Below are 23,136 nucleotides of genomic sequence, written 5' to 3'. Positions count from 1 at the left end.
AGCACGATTACCACTCATAAATCGGCTTTGAAGAAAATCTTTCAAGTAGGTTTTCAGATAGATTTGACTGAATCTTATTTCACATCTATCCCGAAAGCCTGTGCTAGACTTTAGACCTTCCCAGAGGCCTACTACAGTTTCATGGTCTTAAATGACGTCCTCAAACTAGCTTCAGATACTGACAACTCATCTTGTACATCATAATGCTTCTGAGGAAGACATTATTCTTATTAAGCCTAGCCTCAGGAGCTAGAAATTTCAGAACTGTCGGCTCTATCCAGGATGCGGGTCATGTGGAATTCCTCCCATCAGGAGAAGTTCTACTTGCTCCGGATCGTAGCTTTTTAGCCAAAAATGAAGATCCTCTTGCAAGGTGGGCCCCTTGGAAGGTTATCCCACTTCCACAGGATCCTTCTCTCTGCCCAGTATCTACTCTTAGAGCCTTTCTATCTCGTACTTCTTCTAGATCTCAGGTGCTCTCTTCATGAGAGAAAAAAGGTGGTACTTTATCAGTTAAAGGTATTAGGGCAGCAAATCCTTTACTTTATTAAACAAGCCAACCCTGAGTCATTCCCAAAAGCACATGATATCAGGGAGTAGCCACCTCAATTAATTATTTCCAACATATGAATTTTGAGGATCTTAGAAAGTATACTGGATGGAAATCCCCGACAGTCTTTAAACGGCATTATTAAAGTCATTGGAATCTTTAAAAGTTTTCAGCAGTAGCAGCGGAAACATAGTTTCCCCATGATGCTGTTTAGTAGTTGTAGTATAGATCCAGGTCTCCTTTCTACTACATAAACCAACATGCCTCACCCTATCGTCAGGCTACTCAACATCATAGCCTTAGCCGTTGTATCATATAGTGGTTGTCCCTTATTTTTTTGCTAGGGACATCCACATTTGTACTGATAATGTACTTCAGTGTACCTACCCTTATTTTTATGCTAGGTAGGACGGACAATATGTTTGTATATATTCACCATTTTATGTTAATAATGAACTTCAGTCCACAATGTTGGTTTATATATTTTGAAATAATTGTATTGATGATGGATTTCAGTGTACCTACCCTTATTTTTATGCTAGGGTAGGACACATAGTGTATATATTTTGGAATTTTGTATTTTGTTAAGTAATCCCAATTTTTCCTTATTTTACATGCATCTTTGTAATTTAACTTTAATTACCATTTAAGTACTTTAATGTTTACTAACATTTTATTATTTTACTGTTTAAATAAGTTAGTCTAAGTGCTTAATTTGTATGCTGTAATTGATTTACTTATATTATATCCATCATTTTTAATTGTTTTTCATTGTTCCTTTTTCCCATCTTGTCTGTTTCTCTGGTACTCTTTCATAGGCCGACACGAGCTGAGCCCAGAAAAGGGATTTTGACGAAGGAAAAATCTATTTCTGGGTGATTGGCTCGTGTCGCCCTATGAAACCCCCCCTTTTTTGTAGTTTGTTTTCCCCCCCTTGCAGGACAAGATGTATTTAACTGTTTTATTTAAGGATGTCCGCTAGGGGCGCTGCTGTCCGTGGCGTCCTCTAGTAGTAGTAGTAGAGGCTGCATCGCCCGTTGGTATCAGCTCTCTCTTGGGGGGATTCTGACAGGAAGTTCTAATTGGTGTTTGGCTCGTGGTAGTGTTCCACACTCGCCCCTTTATCATACGACACTTCTTTTTAAGAGTGAGCGAGTCAGTTTTACTGACATTTTCTTAATTTTGTTTTTCTCTGGTAATTTTAGGCTAATTTTACCTAGAAAGAATGATATTAAGGATACTTTCATAGGGCGACACGAGCCAATCACCCAGAAATAGATTTTTCCTTCGTCAAAATCCCTTTTACGTATCATATAGACTAATTAAAGTAAATGTATCTTTAAATAGGGCTTATATATTAGTATCAACAAAACATTTCCTGCCATGAGTCAGAGGCCGTTTAATGAAACGAACACTTCTCTGTCCTATCTGTTCAGAAAATAAACGTTACGTCAATCCCCGAGACCATTGTTGCTAAGCTCTCTCTCTCTCTCTCTCTCTCTCTCTCACTCTCTCTCGTCTCCCCCCTTCTCATTCTCTCCCTCTCTCTCCTCTCCTCCTCTCCTCTCTCTCTCTCTCTCTCTCTGATCAAATTACATTGGAAAAACTTGACATACGATTGCCCTAATATACGAATGTTTTGAGATACAACAGAAAATTTGCGAAAATACAAGCTTTGATATACAACGAAATATTTGAGATACGATTTTGCGATGAGTGTTAGTTGTATAGGCGACCGATAAATGGTGTTCAGTCTGTTTGTTTGTTGGTGCTGCATGTTAACACGTCGTTGTTTAGTTCGTTGTATTTGCGCCTATTTTTCGTGTTATTTTGTCTATTTTATTATTAACCATGGGTCTCAAAGCTAAAGACAAGCAGGTGATAAGAAAAAAACCCAAGAAAAATGATTTCGATAGGAAGCAAAACATGAAATTATAGCAAAGCATGAACGTGGCGTTCGTATCGTCGATTTGGCAAACGAGTATGGTCGAAATCCTTCTACAATATCCACGATCATCAAGCAGAAGGAAGCTATAAAAACCCCCGAGACCATTGTTGCCAAAGCGTCTCTCTCTCTCTCTCTCTCTCTCTCTCTCTCTCTCTCTCTCTCTCTCTCTCTCTCTCTCTCTCTCTCTCGTAGTAGCCATCTTGCTTGGTGAGACGTACCCGCGTGAAGTCACAATAATCAACAGATATCACAAGTTTAACATACGACTAGAATTTGAGAAATATCTAGAAGTGTTCGTGAACTATCGGTGATAAGATTAGTGTGCAAAATAGTAGGATAAAGCGTCTTCTAAGTTAGTTTATCAAGTGTAATACTATAAATCAGAACAAGATGGCAGTAAGTTCCAACTGCGGAAAAGGTGGCGTAATTTGGCGTGTCTAGCAGATTCGCAATACGATGAGGTAGCAGGAAGGGAACTGGCATTTCTCATCTATGAAATCAGCAACAGTCCTAACCAAAAAGATACAAAAGCATTCATAGATATATTAGAAGGATATAATCCTTCAAACTGGAACAAATCTAATGAAAACATCTTGAAAATAATTGAAGAAGTTCCAAATAAAATCCAAGTGGTCAAGAGACTCATAAAGAAAATATACATAAACCAACATATTCCGACAAAGAAAAATGAATAAGGTGAATCTTGTGAATATACTAATTGATGCATTAGGAAAGAATGCCAAAAGCATGCAACTGTGTAAGGTTTGGTATAGCATAGTCAATCCACAAAACCTAATCAGAAAATGTGCTGCATGCAACATTCCGACCCATCCACAGTGTGCTGAGGTAATACAAGATTTGAGAAAAGATACAAGAATTTTTTGTTCAACATGTCTATCATGGATAGACAATGTTATTAAATCAAGATTGAATGTACAAATAGTTGAGGATGAAGAAGAAGAAGAGAGGAAGAAGAAGAAAAAGAAGAAGAGGAAAACGGAAGAAAGTAAACAAAAATGAAATGACATAAAAAAATAAGGAAAACAAAGAACAAGATAAAAGTATGGATGCAGAGATACTCATTGATACTACATATGAGGCAATAAAGCAGCATACCTACGAAGAAATAAATTAACGATATGACAAAACAGAAAAGCAAATCCCCGAAGAGGCTCTACCCAGATCTATACAATGACGGGAAAGAGGAAAAAATAGACAAGAAAGACAAAATCTGCAACCTTTTGAAAAGAGGGAATTGCAGATTTGGAGAAAGATGTTACTACAAACATCCTAAGATATGTCAAAACTATGAAATATATGGTAAATGTGCATACTTAGATGGATATGGGGATGATTGCAGAGATCTGCATCCAAAAATATGTAAAAACCTAAAAAGAAGGAAAGGATTAAGTTCGACAAAAAATGCAAATATATGCACCCTGTAGCCATGAATCATAATCAAATAAATAACCAACCAAGTAATAAAATCCAAAATAAGAAAGAAACAAATAAAGAGAGAAATCAAGAATATCAGGTAAAAGAGAAAAGCAAACCACCAATGAGATATGCAGAGGTGTCAGCAAAGAATTTCAAAGCATCAGCTCCGAAATTCTACTCAAGAGATATAACTGTATTTATTATGCAAGAGGATATTGCAGAAACGGAGAAAATTGCAGATTCAGACACAAATTAATAATTATGATGAAGAAGATCAAATATTATGGAAAAGTTGGATTTTTAATGTCAGAATTTCTGGAAATGAAAAAAAGAACAACATACCAGAACAGGAAAGAGACATGGGAAAATCCTTATTACTATCAGTATTAAATGAGGAGAAACACGCAAACCATCATAGTGATGAATGCGCAGGGTTTAGTTACGAGTAACTCAAAAAGAAAAAATAGAGTACTTAGAAGAACTAACCCAAAATGAAAAGAAAATAGATATAATGAATTAAGAAGTAAACCTGGTATTCCCCAAGAGAACTGGAATGATGATCAAATAAAAGGGTTCCAAACTTATAGATCAGATAGAAAAAATAGGAATCAAGGGGGAACCGCAATATATGGGAAAGACAAAAAACAAGGAAAAAAATATATGAGAAATATAGTAACTCAGAATGTGAACTAATAGCGGTAGAATTGAATCTGAAAAATTGATGAACATAGTAATATATAGACCTCCTAATACTAAAGAGTTTGACTTAATAATTGAAAAATTGGATGATATATGTAGAAATCACAAAGGGACTGGACTCATTTTCTTCCTATCTGGTGAACTTCAAGCTTTCCTTGTTCGTATAAGAATGGAAAGGAACGAATAGGAGATTGTGGTTGTACTTATACATATAAAAAAGAGAGTAATAGTAGTGCAGAAGATAAGAGGCAATTTGAAAAGCTATTAGATATGCTACTAGAATACAACATTCAACAAATAAATCACCTGCCAACAAGAAAGGAAAATACTTTAGACTAGTATTTGTGAACGAGATGAATTTATGTTAAAGAAATAATAGTTTATAATGCGAGTATTTCAGACCATAATGTCATAGAATTAACTGTTCATTCCAAGGCAAGTGAAAATAGAAGATAAGCAAGAAATGAAAAAGTGGGAAGGATATGGAAAATACAACTTCTACAGTAAAAATATAAAATGGTCAGAAATTAATGAAGAATTAAACAAAGATTGGGATAACATTTTCGTAAGTGATGGAACATAAGGGTAAATACGGAGATATTATATAAAATATTGGAGATAATAGTGGAAAAATATACCGAAAGAAGAAAAGTAAACATTTCCATGCATACCAAGAGACAGAAGAATCTTGTTCCAGAAAATCAGAAAGTGGAAAAAAGGTCTTGCAAAAGAAAAAAATGCATGGAAAGTTATAGAACTAAAAAGTAAGATAGAAAATGCAGAAAAAAAGATTATACAATCAAAAGAAAATGAAAACGGGACTTGGAAGAAAAAACCCTATTAAATATCAAGCAAACCCCAAACTATTATACTCATATGCGAAGAAGATGAATAAAAGAAGAATAGAAATAGGCCCTCTGAGAATTGAAGGGAGATTAACGAATGAAAAAAAGGAAATTTGCAACATACTGGCAGAACGATATAAGAGAGAATTCACCCCTAGAATAGATAATGAAGATAATGATATAGAAGTAAGGATGAAAATAGTGAATATTTAGCTGACATAGATATTAATGAAGCTGATATTGTGCAGGCTATTAATGAAATTAAAAATGGAGCTGCTGCAGGGCCTGATGGAATTCCTGCTATTTTGTTAAAGAAAGTAGTTCATTCTATCGCAAAGCCACTTGCAATATTATTAAGACAAAGTGTAGATACAGGCAAGATATATGATGAGCACAAATTAGCGTATATTACCCCTACTTTCAAAAGTGGATCAAGACTAGAGGCAAGTAATTATAGGCCTGTGAGTCTAACATCACATATAATGAAAGTGTATGAAAGGGTAATGAAGAAAAATATTATGAAACATTTAATAAAAAATAATTTGTTTAATAAAGGACAACATGGTTTCGTACCCGGAAAAAGTACACAAACCCAACTGTTAGTCCACCGTGAAAACATATTCAAAAATATGAAAAGCGGAAATGAAACAGATGTGGTTTATTTAGACTTTGCAAAAGCTTTTGATAAAGTAGACCATAATATATTAGCGAAGAAAATTAGAAAACACAATATCGTGGATAAAGTAGGAAGATGGTTAAAAGAATTTTTACACAACAGAAAACAGATAGTTATTGCAAACGACGAGAAATCGGATGAAGCCAAAGGTAATATCCGGTGTGCCGCAAGGTACGGTGTTAGCTGCAATACTGTTTGTTATTATGATTGAAGACATAGACAATAATGTTAAGGATTCGGTAGTGAGTAGTTTCGCAGATGACACAAGAATAAGTAGAGAAATTACTTGTGATGAAGATAGGAACGCGCTACAAAGAGACCTTAACAAAGTTTAATGATTGGGCAGAGGTAAATAGGATGGTATTTAACTCTGATAAATTTGAATCAATAAATTATGGAGACAGAGAAAGAAAGCTATATGCATATAAGGGACCTAATAATGAGACCATCACAAATAAGGAAGCAGTTAAAGACCTTGGTGTGATGATGATAGGAACATGTATGCAATGATCAAATAGCAACTCTGTTGGCAAAATGTAAAGCAAAAATGGGAATGTTGTTACGGCACTTCAAAACAAGAAAAGCTGAACACATGATTCATGCTTTATAAAACATATGTTCGTAGTCCACTTGAATATTGCAATATGATATGGTACCCACACTATCAAAAGGATATTGCACAAATAGAGAGTGTACAAAGGTCCTTTACAGCTAGAATAGAAGAAGTTAAGGACCTAGACTACTGGGAAAGACTACAATTCTTAAAATTATATAGTCTGGAAAGGAGAAGGAGAACGCTACATGATAATTCAGGCATGGAAACAGATAGAAGGAATAGCAGAAAATATCATGGAACTAAAAATATCAGAAAGAGCAAGCAGAGGTAGATTAATAGTGCCCAAAAATATACCAGGAAAAAAAAAATAAGGAAAGCACACAGGACATTAATCCACTACGCACCACATCGATAATGCAGCGTCTATTCAATGCGTTGCCAGCTCATCTGAGGAATATATCAGGAGTGAGCGTAGATGTGTTTAAGAATAAGCTCGACAAATATCTAAACTGCATCCCAGACCATCCAAGATTTTGGTTGGAAGATGCAAAATATACGGAAGATGTACTAGCAACTCTCTGGTAGACATTAGAGGTGCCTCACACTGAGGGACCTGGGGCAACCCGAACAAGATGTAAGGTCTAAGGTAAGGTCTCTCTCTGATCAAATTACGTACTGGATAATGTCTCTCTTTGGATACTTCGATTTTGCCAAATATTGAGGGCTACAAGAACAGTTGATTACTATTTACGTATCATATAGACTAATTAAAGTAAACGTATCTTTAAATAGGCTTATATTATTAGTATCAACAAAACATTTACTGGCATGAGTCAGAGGCCGTTTAACGAAACGAACACTTCTCTGTCCTTAACTCGGAGCGTCGGAAGACGGCTCCTCTCTCTCTCTCTCTCTCTCTCTCGTCTCTCTCTCTCTCTCTCTCTCTCTCTCTCTCTGATCAAATTACTGGATAATGTCTCTCTTTGGATACTTGAATTTGCGTTGTAATCTAACCAGAAACTTCGTTTTGTTATTATTACTGGAAACAAGCAATGATTTTTTCATTATTTGCGCTTTTGGACTGTTATATGTAAACTAGTATGTATTCATTCGCTCGGAAACTAGTTCCGCATATGAGGCGTCACTAAAAAACATAGAAAAATACAACATAAAAAGTGTCGAAAATCATCATAATCTCAAAATTTTTGTTGTAATCTAACCAGAAACTTATTTTTATTAATATACTGTGCTAAACTATAAAGGATTTTTATCATAGTATGCGTTTTTTAAAAGCGTCGTTAACTCGGAGCGTCGGAAGCGTCAGCGTCGTAACCTCGGAACAAGCGTCGTAACCCAGGACGGATTTTTCCATTGAATATTTAAGAAAAAGCGTCGTAACCTCGGAACGTCGTAAGCCGGAACCGTCGTAACCCGGGGACCGCCTACTGAACAAAGGATGAAAGGTAGTCATAATGAGGCACTCTTAAAACACAAATCCAAAACATCTTGGGATGTAAGGTGTTACAACTACAGTCATTTTAAACGCACTCTCAGACATATTTAAAACAGTTCAGTTCTTGACTGCTTCTGAAGATCCCATGATCCATCTCAATATGGGCAGCATTAACTGCCTTTTTTGTTTGAACAGGGACTGAAGTGTCTGTAAAAATCTTTTAAACACCCAAAGAGGATGATAATCTAAAATTAGTTTTTAGTGAAACAGACATGTTTTTATGTGACTGTAGGCAATTAACCTGACACTAAATGGAAAGTTGTGGAAACCAATCTCTTGGAGAAAATTTTTTCAGAGTGAAAACATATTCAAGTTATCCAGTTATTGAGTTTTAAGACACTGTACTGTACTAGTTACTACAAATATAATTATGATGGTGAGTAAAAACGAGGGGTGTTCAAGAGTAACTCTGTACCCTTCCTCACCTAATCTAAGACAATTATCTAACTTTATTCTACATATTTGTAATATAATATACTGCATAAATACAGTTTGAAAAAAATGCAACCCCTTCTTTTTCTCTCCCTGGCAAATGACACAGTTCAGTAGAGTCATAGACTGCATTTTTAAATCAACATGTATTATAAAGAATTACTTTGGATGCCAGAAAGGTAAAAAGAAATTAAAATTTAGATTTATGCAACATAAAAATTTTGTACTTTTCTCATGCTTTTTAAGTTATGAGCTTGAAAGAATTTTGCAGGAGCAGTGTCTGACATTGGAAGTTCACAAAGTAAACAATACACAACATCTATTGACAAAAGTGCATACTAAGCACCTGCTATGGTGTGAGGGAATATAGAAAATGGGAAGATAGATATAAGTAGGAATATTTCATGAGTATGAACGAGTATTCTCGTGATTGTAAACAAAATACGTGCATGGTAGTTAATCATGAAAATACTCAGGATAATCAGGGAAGAGGTTCCATCTTCGTGTTCTGTTCTTCACAAAAATTCTTACTAAAAGAATAGGTGCCCAGAACAAAATCTGAACTTGTGACAATGTCTGTTCGTATCTATCAGGGAAGAGGTTTCTTCTTCCTCATGTTCTTGTTCTTCACAAAAATTTTTACTAGAACAGGTGTCCAGAACAAAATCTGAACTTGTGACACTGTTCATATCTGAGTGTTTGTTACATGGGGTGGTAACAATATAGTACTATGTAGGAAATCGAAATATTAATATTAACACTAGTAGGTGATGACAAACAAGAGCAAGGAGACAAAGCACCAACTGCCAGCTAGATATGTATATCATTAAAGAAGTGCACGGCAACAGATGACAACAGTTTAAATTATTAATTAATAACTCACTTCAAACAGGTACAAATCTTCAGGCAGATTTATGCAAAAGAAAATGACAATGTAGTTTTTAACAAGAAAAAAGACAAGAAAAATTGAAGCTGAAATCAGCTCAGAATACCTAAGATGAGACTTGCTGAGAGCAATGTAAATACAAGAGATGTGGTTCTTTACCTGCATGGAACTAAAGGTCTGAGTTACACATAAATCCTGCTGCCACCCAGCCAGCCAAAAACTGTTCCAGTAATAATTATGCACAAATAGAATGCCCAGGATTCACAGAGATGATGGGTTTGTACAACACGCAGATTAATTTAAGACCACGATTCCCTAGTTTTGTCACTTAAAAGTTGCAACTTTTTTTTTTTTTTTTTACTGAACAGTCAAGCCTTCTTTTGGTGCTCAGCATTCCAAATGCTATTTTGATTGGGTAGGCTTTTTTCATCCAGAAAATGTTTTCCTCCAAAATTAAACCAGTATTTTGGTATGTGAAATTCTGGATCATTTCACTCCTTGGAACTTCAGCACCTGGATTCTATTTGTCATTGCATGAAACAGTTGTGCTAATCTGGTGGGCACAGCTTAGGCTTTTCAATTATCCTCTTTTGTGTTTCAAATGGTAGAAATGCTGTATTTAAAGACTATAACACGTCTTGGTTTATTTTTTACCTCATATACTTTACCTTAGCACAGTTGCATAAAATTAGGCAACTTCTCTATTATCATCTACTACCCACAGGAGAGAGAGGGGTGGGTACTTCCATAGCTCACTGTAAATGACAATAAAGATTCTTTGCAGCAATTATGCTTTTTACTACTCATCCATTACTTCAATTCTACCTCACCCCCATTTCCCATTCTCATTCAGCCCTAGAAAAGTATATTACTAGCATCCTATTCCCAACTCTTGAGCTTCCGATGAGGTCACCTGGCCACCATTTTTGGCAAAATCCAAAATAAATTTTTGAAGTTTTATTTTTGTTATCAGCCATTTTAAACATACTGCAATAAAGAACAGGTATTCAGCTTGAAAATAACATGAAAAATGTACCATATTCACATATAGCAATACGTACAAGAAAACCACTGCTATGTTTATAATCAGTCAGTGTGTACTTTGCTATACGTATACTACTTTTTGGGCAATTGAAAATAAACCCCTTGTTAGAGCCCTTACATAACCAAGTAAATTGTCACTGACTATGAAATTTCTAGCAGTCTGTCTCAACTGAGAGGCAGTATCACATGCAAACTCAATTCACAAAATCATCAGCGGCAAATGTTGACAATTATGTAAGAGAACTTGCACAAGAAATAATACTAAAAACAATTGTGATACTTATGAAATTTTGAGTAAACAAAACTTCTGAATGAAAAACATAACACAATCCCTACAGATCAGGGAACTCTGAGCTAATACAGATGGGCTTGGGATTTCACCCAACTGGGGATACCTTGCTTATTTTCTAACTACCATTTTCCTAATTTCAACACTCAAATTTCTCAGCTTCAATTATTAATTTAAGAATTAATTAAATCACCAATTGTGAGATACAAGTTAGTTAAATATGACTGTAAATCACCTTATAAAATCTTTATCTAAGTATTGTCATCTAAGTAAAAGTTGCCCAAAAATTACAAGCTTGATTTGGCATTCCTTGAGAAACTGTAAGTTGAGTTACAAATCTGGACATCAACATATGAAAAAAAAAAAATTAAGAAACAACCAATTTGAGTTTTCTATCCATTCACTATTTTGTTTGAAATACATGAGATTTCTGTGAGTCACTTTTCATTTAGGCTGAAATCATCACCCCCTCCAATGCTGTATAATGCAGAGCCTTTGTGAATTCTACTACACATTTCTTTCCCGTTTATATTCTGCAAATCTCATCCACCTCTAGTTCCCCTTCTCATAGTTCTTAACCAAGTAAGTCTGAGCTTTTCCACTTTTCTTGTGCCCAAAGGAACTCAGCAGATATATCATGTACCATTCTCCTAGGGGTTGTAAAAACGACATGACCAAATCATCTCCATCCCCCTTCATTATTATCTTATCTACATATAGTACTTTCATAATTTCCCTTGCGTTATCATTTCTAACACTCTTGCCATCTGCCTTCTAATATTCTTCTTAAGCTTTACTCTTAAAGACAAAATTCTATGAGTTTTAGTGTCCTACCATGACTCAAGTCCACATGGCAAAACAGATCATACTAGACTTTTGCAATCTCATTCTAATAGATTTCCAAATCTAATTCAGCTTGTCCATTGTCTGCTTTGCTTTTTTCAGTCTTCCACCCAATTCCGACTCATGAGAGCCTGTACTGGATATCATTGTTTCTAAGCATTTAAAAGATTTAACCTCATTAATTGTTTCTTTACCTGATGTTATATCATTCCTTTGCTCAAGTTTTTCCTCATTACCTCTGTTTTTCAGATTTATTTTGGAGTCCCATCTCTAAATATGTATAATGAATTCTATTAACCAAGCTTTGAAAATCTTGTTGAGTTTTGCTGATTACAACAGCATCACCTGCATATTCTGTCAAACTTTATCATTACCACAGCTTACACCTTCTCCATTTCTGACTAATTTTTCATTATTAAATCTATGGGAAGGTCAAACAGCAAGGTAAAATAGCACTCAATATCTACTTCACTCAAAGGCAAATTTGAGTTAGCTTTTCATGCCATCGTAAATCAAGAACTTCCATGATGCTGGTCAGGGATAATTGACAAATGCCTTCTCATAAGCAACAAAAGCAATCAGAATGGGATTTCTAAATTCCAAACATTGCTGTACAATATGTCTTAACACATACACAGTATTCTGATCCATGCAACTCCTACCTTTCATAAATTTTGCCTGTTGATCTCTTAAGCTGTTCATCAATTTCTTATCCAGGCTATTCATAATAAGCAAGCTGAATATTTTCATTAAAACATAAATACAGTATGCATAATACCTCTAGTTACTAAATTTGGTACAGTAATTCTGCAAAACAGTCTAGTTAGTGCACAAGGTATAACTTGAGTAATTCCTTCCTAATTTTGTCTTTTCTATCTCCTATCTTCCTTTGATACTGATACCACTTTACAAACTGTGAATTCATTCATAAGAAAATTCAGGTATTCATCAGCTTGTAGTATATTAAACAAATTAACCCCTCCCCCTCAGATTTTTAATGACCTCACAAAAATTATCCACCCAGCATCCTTTCCTCTTCTTATGTTACCACTGATCCATCCTTCCTTTTGATATTTATTTCTTTTTCTCTTCACCTAGGGAAGTTCTATTAATAGTCAATAGGCTACCCTAACACCAATACCACTCCCTGAATGTTGAAATACTATAGCAGTAACAGCCTTTAGAAAACATTTGTTATTCCATTGAAAAATGCATTAGTTGAAGGCATAACAAAAATTGCAATAAAAGAAATGTCTCATGTAATGGATCAAAATTAAATTTGTTTAAATATCTAACCCTAAAAATTATTATACCTTTATATACTGTATAAGTATATATTTTGCATATTTTATGGTGAAGTTTGCATAAATTAAGCTGAGGGTTGAGTGGCAGCTTCAATTCTGATAAATCACAGTACAGTGTTTAATACATAAGAAAAGGATCTGCTACCTTCTTACAGATCATCAATTTTAGGAATATACTGTAATTTATGTGAATGATACCACAACACATACAAAAGAATATCTGCAACCAATAAAAGTACTTACCTTATACCAGAAATTGACAGAAACTGTGTGGCCAAGATTTGGTAAACTTTCTATATGATGCCACCAATACATAGGTATGTAAAGCACTTCTCCAGGTCCTATAACAGTTTCCCAACCTTGAAGCTGATCAAGCCCAGGAAACTTTTCCAAGTCTGGCATATCAAAGTCTACCTGTTTAAAAAGCAATATGTATATAATCAGTGCTATAATATTTTTCTAAAACAACTAGATTCATAAACATTCATGAGTAATTGACTCCAATGGTATACAAGCTGAATAACACTTTGACAGTTGCAAAACGTATTCAACCCTTAATGGATGGGCATGACCATATTATGAGGATCTATAACAAGTTTTCAGTGATGGACAGGCTATCTCATATAGGTAGTATTAATAATTTGCCCCATATGATTTCAATGTATTTAGCGGGAAAGGTGTTCATATAATTTCAATGGTCCATAAATGATAAATGGCAACTGTAATAGCTCAGCACAGGACAGAATGGGATCAGTATGCCTTGAAACTTAATGGGGGAAATGTATTGCCTCTCACTATCTCATGATGTCTTTTTGTTTATTTGCTAACAAATATACCCAGGGACTGCTATTGGTTTTAGTTCTTATCTTTTATGATAGTATACCAGCAATATTTGTAAATATAAAAAATATGTATACCTCACAAAAATTTACTGCATCTCCCCATCTCAATAAACCTTGCAAATATTTTACAATACAGGCAGTCCCTGCTTATCGGTAGGGGTTCTGTTCTGACGGCTTGATAAGTGAAAATTGCTGATTTTCGGCACTGATAACTGGAATTTGGTGCCAACAACCAGCCCCTGTTAGGTATGTAATACCCCAAACTTATGTGATACCCCAAACTTATGCAATTCGAGCTGTGTAAATTCACAATACTACTGTAGTGCAAACTTTTCACTAGAACCTAATTAATTATCATATGCAAGTTCTTCACAATTGTGCAAATATTTGCAAAACCTCCAGAAACACTGCAAAACCCTGCAAAAGCTTTTATGTTTAATTTATAATGTAAATTCATAAGTTTTAAAGCTTATATGTGTAAAATCTTTTTTAAAAATTCATCATTTTTATTTTTGTATATGCATATTACTGTATATGATACAATGGTAACTACAGCACCTACAGTTAGTGTATATACTTTTACAAGATGCTATACCCATTCACAAAGTTACGGCCCTTTTCAAAGATGATATACCTTCAGAATTTTTTTAAATTTCTGAAGTACGTAGAACTAGTATGACCACAATTAGTCTAAGGTTTTCATGTTTTTAAATGTAAAATCAGCACGGAAATTTTGTTCATATTTATATTTTTAAAAATATGATATACAAAGGCATTAAGTAATTTTCAGTGTTTGTCACCAAGACCTCTATGATCACAAGATGATGCTGTTCAGTCTTGCTGAGTGGATAAAAGGAATTTGTTAATGTACAGGCAGTCCCCAGTTATTGTCGGACTCTGTTAATGGCGATCCAGTTTTATGACGCTTGCCTAGTGCCATAAAATCGGCGATTTATGGCACCATAATAGGCCAAGTCTCAGTTATCAGTGCCATAAGGTACCAACAATAGTTATGGGCCCATAACATAACTAACAGAGGGGCCGGCCATTAACCGGTTATCGGCGCCATAAATTGCAGTTTCAGTTAATAGTGGTTTTCGCTTATAAGCATCCCACCAATAACTGGGGACTGCCTGTACTAATAAAACATATCAGAGAAATAACTTGGAGAAAAGTGCTGGGGCCATTCTGTATGTACTATGTTACATGCAATTACAGAACATGCATTTCTTGTACTTTCACAAGATGTGATCCCATTCGCACTTTTTAAAGGTGATACCCATATCCCTCCATTGTTTTACCTCACACAACCTAGAGATGATGGCATTCCGTCAGGCTGGTTGGATAATACGAATTCGTTAACGAACTAAAATATATTAGAGACTTAAACAAGAATTTTTTTAGTGTTGTTCTGTGAAAATTAAACTCTGTTAACCTGAAAGAAAAATGCGGTGCAATCATCTTCATCATCATTCATTGTACTGCACAGCTAATTCATCATCACCTTCGAATCAACATTCATCACTAGTAAGTACCCATACTCACTGTTTTTTCTTTTTGTAGTTCAATTCATTTTTATTGTACATAAAGTATGTATGTACTGCGAACATTGCGTACGTACATATGTTTTCTTTATTTTATTGAATTGTGTACCTTCATTATGACTGACTTATGAAGTTTACCTAACGATGCAAAGAAAACATCTTTTACTCTGTGGGAGAAAAAGAAAATGGCATCCCATGAATTATGGTTAACGTTAGTATACGTACATACGTAACAGTTACTGTAACTATTTTTACAGCAACCAAATTTCCTTTTTAAGGGTAATGTATTAAACAAACTTTTAAATGAAATTACAGCAACTTAAATTTCATTTAGAAGTTAGCTCAATAATTAGGGAGCATGATTAATGTCATATTTAGTGTTCAAACTAGAAGTAAGGCATTTATTAGCATTTTTAGAGACCATGCCAAACTTACGCACAACTTCCCCTTTGCGCGAGGGGGTCTGGAACCTAACCTCATTTCAGTTGGGCTATTACTGAACATACTCTATTATTGGCACCGATTACTGGAAATCAGGGCATTTTGCCATCAAAAATTGCCAACTTTCAATGCTAGACAAGCGCCAGAAAACCGAATCGCCAATAACCAGGGGCTGCCTGTATGTATATGTACTCAGAATTTTTTACTGGTTTTAGTTCTTTTCTGTTAGCGTGGTAGGCTGAGTTGGGTTTGTAGGAAGAGGTTTGTGTTTTTTAAACTGTAATGTTTTTTTTCAGTGGTTGTGAATTTCTAATGTTGTCTGATTTTTTTCCAGTTTTTTGTTGTGAATATCTGATGCAAAAGTTGGTCTTAATTACCGTATATTTCGGCGTATAAGTCGGCCGGAAGATAAGTCGACCCCCCAATTCTGAGTAAATTTTTATGATTTTAACTAATATCGGGTATATTAGTCGACCTATAAAATGTGAGGCCAACCGTCCGCTCAAAATAAGCAGCAGGGTAAAACGTATCATATAAAATAACCTGAATGTTATTACGGTACATATGTTGCTCTGCTTACCATAAGAAATACAGGTAATATACTCGGTTAATTAACAAATCTGTGTAATATATAAAACATGAATACCGGCATATATGATTAGAAATGACGAAACGAAAGATACGTTACTCGAGTGTAATGTAAACAAACAAAGCGCTAACTAACGCTGCATAAGAGCCTACGTATATATGCGTGAACAAACTGCCACTCAAGTTAATGTTTAGATTGGGTTGTTAAAACGACGTGCCGGTATTCTATAATTGTGTTGGAATATTCCTTGACCATTGGTTCTTCTATGGCATAAACAGGCTCATTTGAGGGAAACGAACCAGATTCAAACTGGATCCTTATGATGAAACCGTGAATGATAATTGTTTGATGAATTGTTTAATTCAAGTGACGATGAATCAAGTCATTTTGAAGGATTTTAAATACATATTTACTATTAAATCCATTTTTTTTATTTTACTTAAAGTGATAAATAAAGATTTCATACCATAAATGTTTTTGAACAATACCCCGGTAAATACAAAACTGTCAGAGTGAACGCATCCTTCCCAATTACTGTACTACAAATGGCTACGCAATGTTTACACTTGCTGTGCGATTGGGGTTTCTTCAAGTTACTTTGATTTTTTTCATTTAATTTAAGGTAATGGGTGTTCTAATGTATTATTATTGTCGTATTACAGTTTGAAATGTTTTTAATACTGGTATTTACATACAAAGTTACCTCAACAAGGCTGTCATTATTATTAGCCAACTGTAAAGCCTGGATTCCTGCCAATATAATAAAGATTCACTTTTTGTTACCGTTAGATAAGTCGACCCCCTAATTTTGGCATGAGTTTTTGGGGCTAAAGGGTCGACTTATACACCGAAATATACGGTAATATTTTTTTTCACTTGGAATGAACTGAATATTGCCAGAAGGATAGTACAAACAACTTAATACAAATTGACTGATGCACAGCAAAGCTGATTTCCAATCTGAAAAGTATTAAGACGGGAGGATTGTATATTTAGATTGATGAATTAGATTATGGTTCTTTTGATAGTTGGGGGAAAAAAATCTAGGATAAGTTTTGAGGAACTATAGTATTAAGTTAGACTAAATTAGGTATAGGAGGAGAAAGTTTATCGAATTAAGATTTTTTTTATAGCCATTGTAGTACTATTAAGGAAATAAATTATGTTAAGGAAAATCAGAATTTCATTTGATAACCTCCAAATCTTTTCCCATCATACTGCCCCAATTGTGTCCATAAGAAAAGCCCATACATTATGATACTATGTGAGCTGTAATTGTAATTTCACAGAATAAAATAAAATATATTAAAAAAATATATATAACTTGGTAAATTTACGAGTGCCTTGAAAAAGTGGCCCTGCACAGGGTTGTAAATATTATCTTTCAATTTCCCAAGGAAGGTACAGAAAAATTTTTCTAACAACATGTGCTTTTGCATATCTTCTTCTCTCCATAATTGTCTCTCCATTGATGTTTTTTTTTTAATTGGCCAACGTTAAAGTCTGCCTGGCATGGTAGTGTGTTTAATACATATTTAGCCTATCCCTTCAGGATTAAAAGCACAACCATGAGCTGAATACCCTTTCTCAATTCACATTATTGAAAGGGTTGTCATCATATGGGAGTATAATTGTCTCAAGTCACAAGAGGTTTACAATAAGAGGATAGTTACCTTTCAATGAAAGCCATTATCAACACTAAGTTAATAACAATAGAGAAAACTACACACAACCATTATAAATTGTTCCAGCATTGTATAACAAGACTACCAATCAATTAATGATAAAAAAAGTATAAAAGAGCACTGGATGCTTTTAAAAGAAACATTAAATTTAAAAATCAATACAGCTTTATTTCCTAGCACACAAGTCCTCATATTGCAAACAGTATTTACTCAATAAACTTCATATTATCTATGAGGTAAAATTGTAATTTCTTGTGCATGACTATTTTGTTCATTATCATAGCATTTTTAGAACCCATGAAAATTACAAATTTCTGTGATAATACAAGTATATCTGTAAAAATATCTTAATGGCTGATCCTAATGCACCTAATTCTGATATGAAAACAGAAGTATTGTTACACAAAGAAAATTGGTATGCTTTGTTGGGTGAAATGGCAACAAATCCCTTGCCTGATGAATATTTGTACTGTATAGTGTTCCCCCCATATTTGCGGGGATGTGTGCCAGACGCCCCGCAAATAGTTAGAAATCCCCTCGACAAATGCTTACATCTGCCTATCTTGAAAGTTCAAATACCAAATGTATACTTCAAGTATCGTCCTTCATCAAATAAACCATTGAATTGGTATTATTAATATAATTTCAAGTCATCTGAAACATTTACCCATTAGAAATATATACACAGCCAATAACAGAGAGAGAGAGAGAGAGAGAGAGAGAGAGAGAGAGAGAGAGAGAGAGAGAGAGAGAGAGAGAGAGAAAATAACTCCTTACGATATCAAAAGATTGAAATGAACTTCTATAGGCAACACTTCTTCCCCTCCCATAAATACATATATCTTTTCCAGAGAAGAGAGAAAGAGAGGGCTGAACAAGTATCTATTTGTCTGTCTGTCAATTCTTTTGCTGTGTGTGAGGAGAGAGGAGAGAGAGAGAGAGAGAGAGAGAGAGAGAGAGAGAGAGAGAGAGAGAGAGAGTGTTTATCTCTGTTCTCTCGGAAAATACTTCTAACACCTCCAGCGTGGAGAGAGAGAGAGAGAGAGAGAGAGAGAGAGAGAGAGAGAGAGAGAGAGAGAGAGAGAGAGAGAGAGAAACTTGTCCTTAAACTCTTTAGAAGAGTGAAATGGAAAGATTATTGTATTTAAAATTCTCGCATATGAATGTTGTAATTACTGTTAGAGTATTATTATTATACATATTATAGTACTACGTATTATTGGAAAATATTAATAAACTTATTACATACATGTACGATAAAATTGATTTCATCTCAGGGGGAGAGGGGGGGAGGGAGAGAGAGAGAGAGAGAGAGAGAGAGAGAGGAGAGAGAGAGAGAGAGAGAGAGAGAGAGAGACCTTACCTTACAGACCTTACATCTTGTTCGGGTTGCCCCAGGTCCCTCAGTGTGAGGCACCTCTAATGTCTACCAGAGAGTTGCTAGTACATCTTCCGGTATATTTTGCATCTTCCAATCTTGGATGGTCTGGGATGCAGTTTAGATATTTGTCGAGCTTATTCTTAAACACATCTACGCTCACTCCTGATATATTCCTCAGATGAGCTGGCAACGCATTGAATAGACGCTGCATTATCGATGCTGGTGCGTAGTGGATTAATGTCCTGTGTGCTTTCCTTATTTTTCCTGGTATAGTTTTGGGCACTATTAATCTACCTCTGCTTGCTCTTTCTGATATTTTTAGTTCCATGATATTTTCTGCTATTCCTTCTATCTGTTTCCATGCCTGAATTATCATGTAGCGTTCTCTTCTCCTTTCTAGACTATATAATTTTAAGAATTGTAGTCTTTCCCAGTAGTCTAGGTCCTTAACTTCTTCTATTCTAGCTGTAAAGGACCTTTGTACACTCTCTATTTGTGCAATATCCTTTTGATAGTGTGGGTACCATATCATATTGCAATATTCAAGTGGACTACGAACATATGTTTTATAAAGCATAATCATGTGTTCAGCTTTTCTTGTTTTGAAGTGCCGTAACAACATTTCCCATTTTTGCTTTACATTTTGCCAACAGAGTTGCTATTTGATCATTGCATAACATGTTCCTATTCATCATCACACCAAGGTCTTTAACTGCTTCCTTATTTGTGATGGTCTCATTATTAGGTCCCTTATATGCATATAGCTTTCTTTCTCTGTCTCCATAATTTATTGATTCAAATTTATCAGAGTTAAATACCATCCTATTTACCTCTGCCCAATCATATACTTTGTTAAGGTCTCTTTGTAGAGCGTTCCTATCTTCATCACAAGTAATTTCTCTACTTATTCTTGTGTCATCTGCGAAACTACTCACTACCGAATCCTTAACATTATTGTCTATGTCTTCAATCATAATAACAAACAGTATTGCAGCTAACACCGTACCTTGCGGCACACCGGATATTACCTTGGCTTCATCCGATTTCTCGTCGTTTGCAATAACTATCTGTTTTCTGTTGTGTAAAAATTCTTTTAACCATCTTCCTACTTTATCCACGATATTGTGTTTTCTAATTTTCTTCGCCAATATATTATGGTCTACTTTATCAAAAGCTTTTGGCAAAGTCTAAATAAACCACATCTGTTTTCATTTCCGCTTTTCATATTTTTGAATATGTTTTCACGGTGGACTAACAGTTGGGTTTGTGTACTTTTTCCGGGTACGAAACCATGTTGTCCTTTATTAAACAAATTATTTTTTATTAAATGTTTCATAATATTTTTCTTCATTACCCTTTCATACACTTTCATAATATGTGATGTTAGACTCACAGGCCTATTAATTTACTTGCCTCTAGTCTTGATCCACTTTTGAAAGTAGGGGTAATATATGCTAATTTGTGCTCATCATATATCTTGCCTGTATCTACACTTTGTCTTAATAATATTGCAAGTGGCTTTGCGATAGAATGAACTACTTTCTTTAACAAAATAGCAGGAATTCCATCAGGCCCTGCAGCAGCTCCATTTTTATTTTTCATTAATAGCCTGCACAATATCAGCTTCATTAATATCTATGTCAGCTAAATATTCACTATTTTCATCCCTTACTTCTATATCATTATCTTCATTATCTATTCTAGGGGTGAATTCTCTCTTATATCGTTCTGCCAGTATGTTGCAAATTTCCTTTTTTTCATTCGTTAATCTCCCTTCAATTCTCAGAGGGCCTATTTCTATTCTTCTTTTATTCATCTTCTTCGCATATGAGTATAATAGTTTGGGGTTTTGCTTGATATTTAATAGGGTTTTTTCTTCCAAGTCCCGTTTTTCATTTTTCTTTTGATTGTATAATCTTTGTTCTGCATTTTCTATCTTACTTTTTAGTTCTATAACTTTCCATGCATTTTTTTCTTTTGCAAGACCTTTTTTCCACTTTCTGATTTTCTGGAACAAGATCCTTCTGTCTCTTGGTATGCATGAAATGATGTTTACTTTTCTTCTTCGGTATATATTTTTCCACTATTATCTCCAATATTTTATATAATATCTCCGTATTTACCCTTATGTCATCACTTACGAAATGTTATCCCAATCTTTGTTTAATTCTTCATTAATTTCTGACCATTTTATATTTTTACTGTAGAAGTTGTATTTTCCATATCCTTCCCACTTTTTCATTTCTTGCTTATCTCTATTTTCACTTGCTTTGGAATGAAACTGTTAATTCTATGACATTATGGTCTGAAATACTCGCATTATAAACTATTATTTCTTTAACATAATTCATCTCGTTCACAAATACTAGGTCTAAAGTATTTTCCTTTCTTGTTGGCAGGTGATTTATTTGTTGAAATGTTTGTATTCTAGTAGCATATCTAATAGCTTTTCAAATTGCCTCTTATCTTCTGCACTACTATTACTCTCTTTTTTATATGTATAAGTACAACCACAATCTCCTATTCGTTCTTTCCATTCTACGAAAGGAAAGTTGAAGTCACCAGATAGGAGAATAGTCCAGTCCTTGTGATTCTACATATATCATCCAATTTTTCAATTATTAAGTCAAACTCTTTAGTATTAGGAGGTCTATATATTACTATGTTCATCAATTTTTCAGATTCAAATTCTACCGCTATTAGTTCACATTCTGAGTTACTATATTTCTCATATATTTTCCTTGTTTTTTGTCTTTCCCATATATTGCGGTTCCCCCTTGATTCCTATTTTTTCTATCTGATCTATAAGTTTGGAACCCTTTTATTTGATCATCATTCCCAGTCTCTTGGGAATACCAGGTTTCACTTATATTCATTATATCTATTTTCTTTTCATTTTGGGTTAGTTCTTCTAAGTACTCTATTTTCTTTTTGAGTTACTCGTAACTAAACCCTGCGCATTCATCACTATGATGGTTTGCGTGTTTTCTCTTCATTTAATACTGATAGTAATAAGGATTTTCCCATGTCTCTTTCCTGTTCGGGTGGATGTTGTTCTTTTTTTCATTTCCAGAAATTCTGACATTAAAAAATCCAACTTTTCCATATTTGATCTTCCTTCATCATAATTATTAATTTTGTGTCTGAATCTGCAATTTTCTCCGTCTTTCTGCAATATCCTCTTGCATAATAAATACAGTTATTATCTCTTGAGTAGAATTTCGGAGCTGATGCTTTGAAATTTTTTGCTGACACCTCTGCATATCTCAGTGGTGGTTTGCTTTTCTCTTTTACCTGATATTCTTGATTTCTCTCTTTATTTGTTTCTTTCTTATTTTGGATTTTATTACTTGGTTGGTTATTTATTTGATTATGATTCATGGCTACAGGGTGCATATATTTGCATTTTTTTGTCGAACTTACATCCTTTTCCTTCTTTTTAGGTTTTTTACATATTTTGGATGCAGATCTCTGCAATCATCCCCATATCCATCTAAGTATGCACATTTACCATATATTTCATAGTTTTGACATATCTTAGGATGTTTGTAGTAACATCTTACTCCAAATCTGCAATTCCCTCTTTTCAAAAGGTTGCAGATTTTGTCTTTCTTGTCTATTTTTTCCTCTTT

At 34.5% G+C, this 23,136-nt stretch overlaps 1 protein-coding gene across 1 annotated transcript in view; it reads right to left on the bottom strand.

The window, feature by feature from the left end:
* The window catches only part of LOC135221812 (hypoxia-inducible factor 1-alpha inhibitor-like), a gene marked incomplete in the record, with an annotated part of 237,220 nt that overhangs the window by 16,032 nt on the left and 198,052 nt on the right, over window positions 1-23,136 (bottom strand). The window contains 1 exon segment of the mRNA XM_064259694.1: window positions 13,266-13,436. Coding sequence (XP_064115764.1) covers window positions 13,266-13,436 — 171 coding nt within the window.

Source organism: Macrobrachium nipponense, chromosome 3, assembly GCF_015104395.2.
Source record: "Macrobrachium nipponense isolate FS-2020 chromosome 3, ASM1510439v2, whole genome shotgun sequence".
Lineage (NCBI taxonomy): Eukaryota > Metazoa > Arthropoda > Malacostraca > Decapoda > Palaemonidae > Macrobrachium > Macrobrachium nipponense.
Note: the sequence above shows the minus strand (reverse complement) of the source record. Positions and strands in the feature narration are given on the sequence as shown.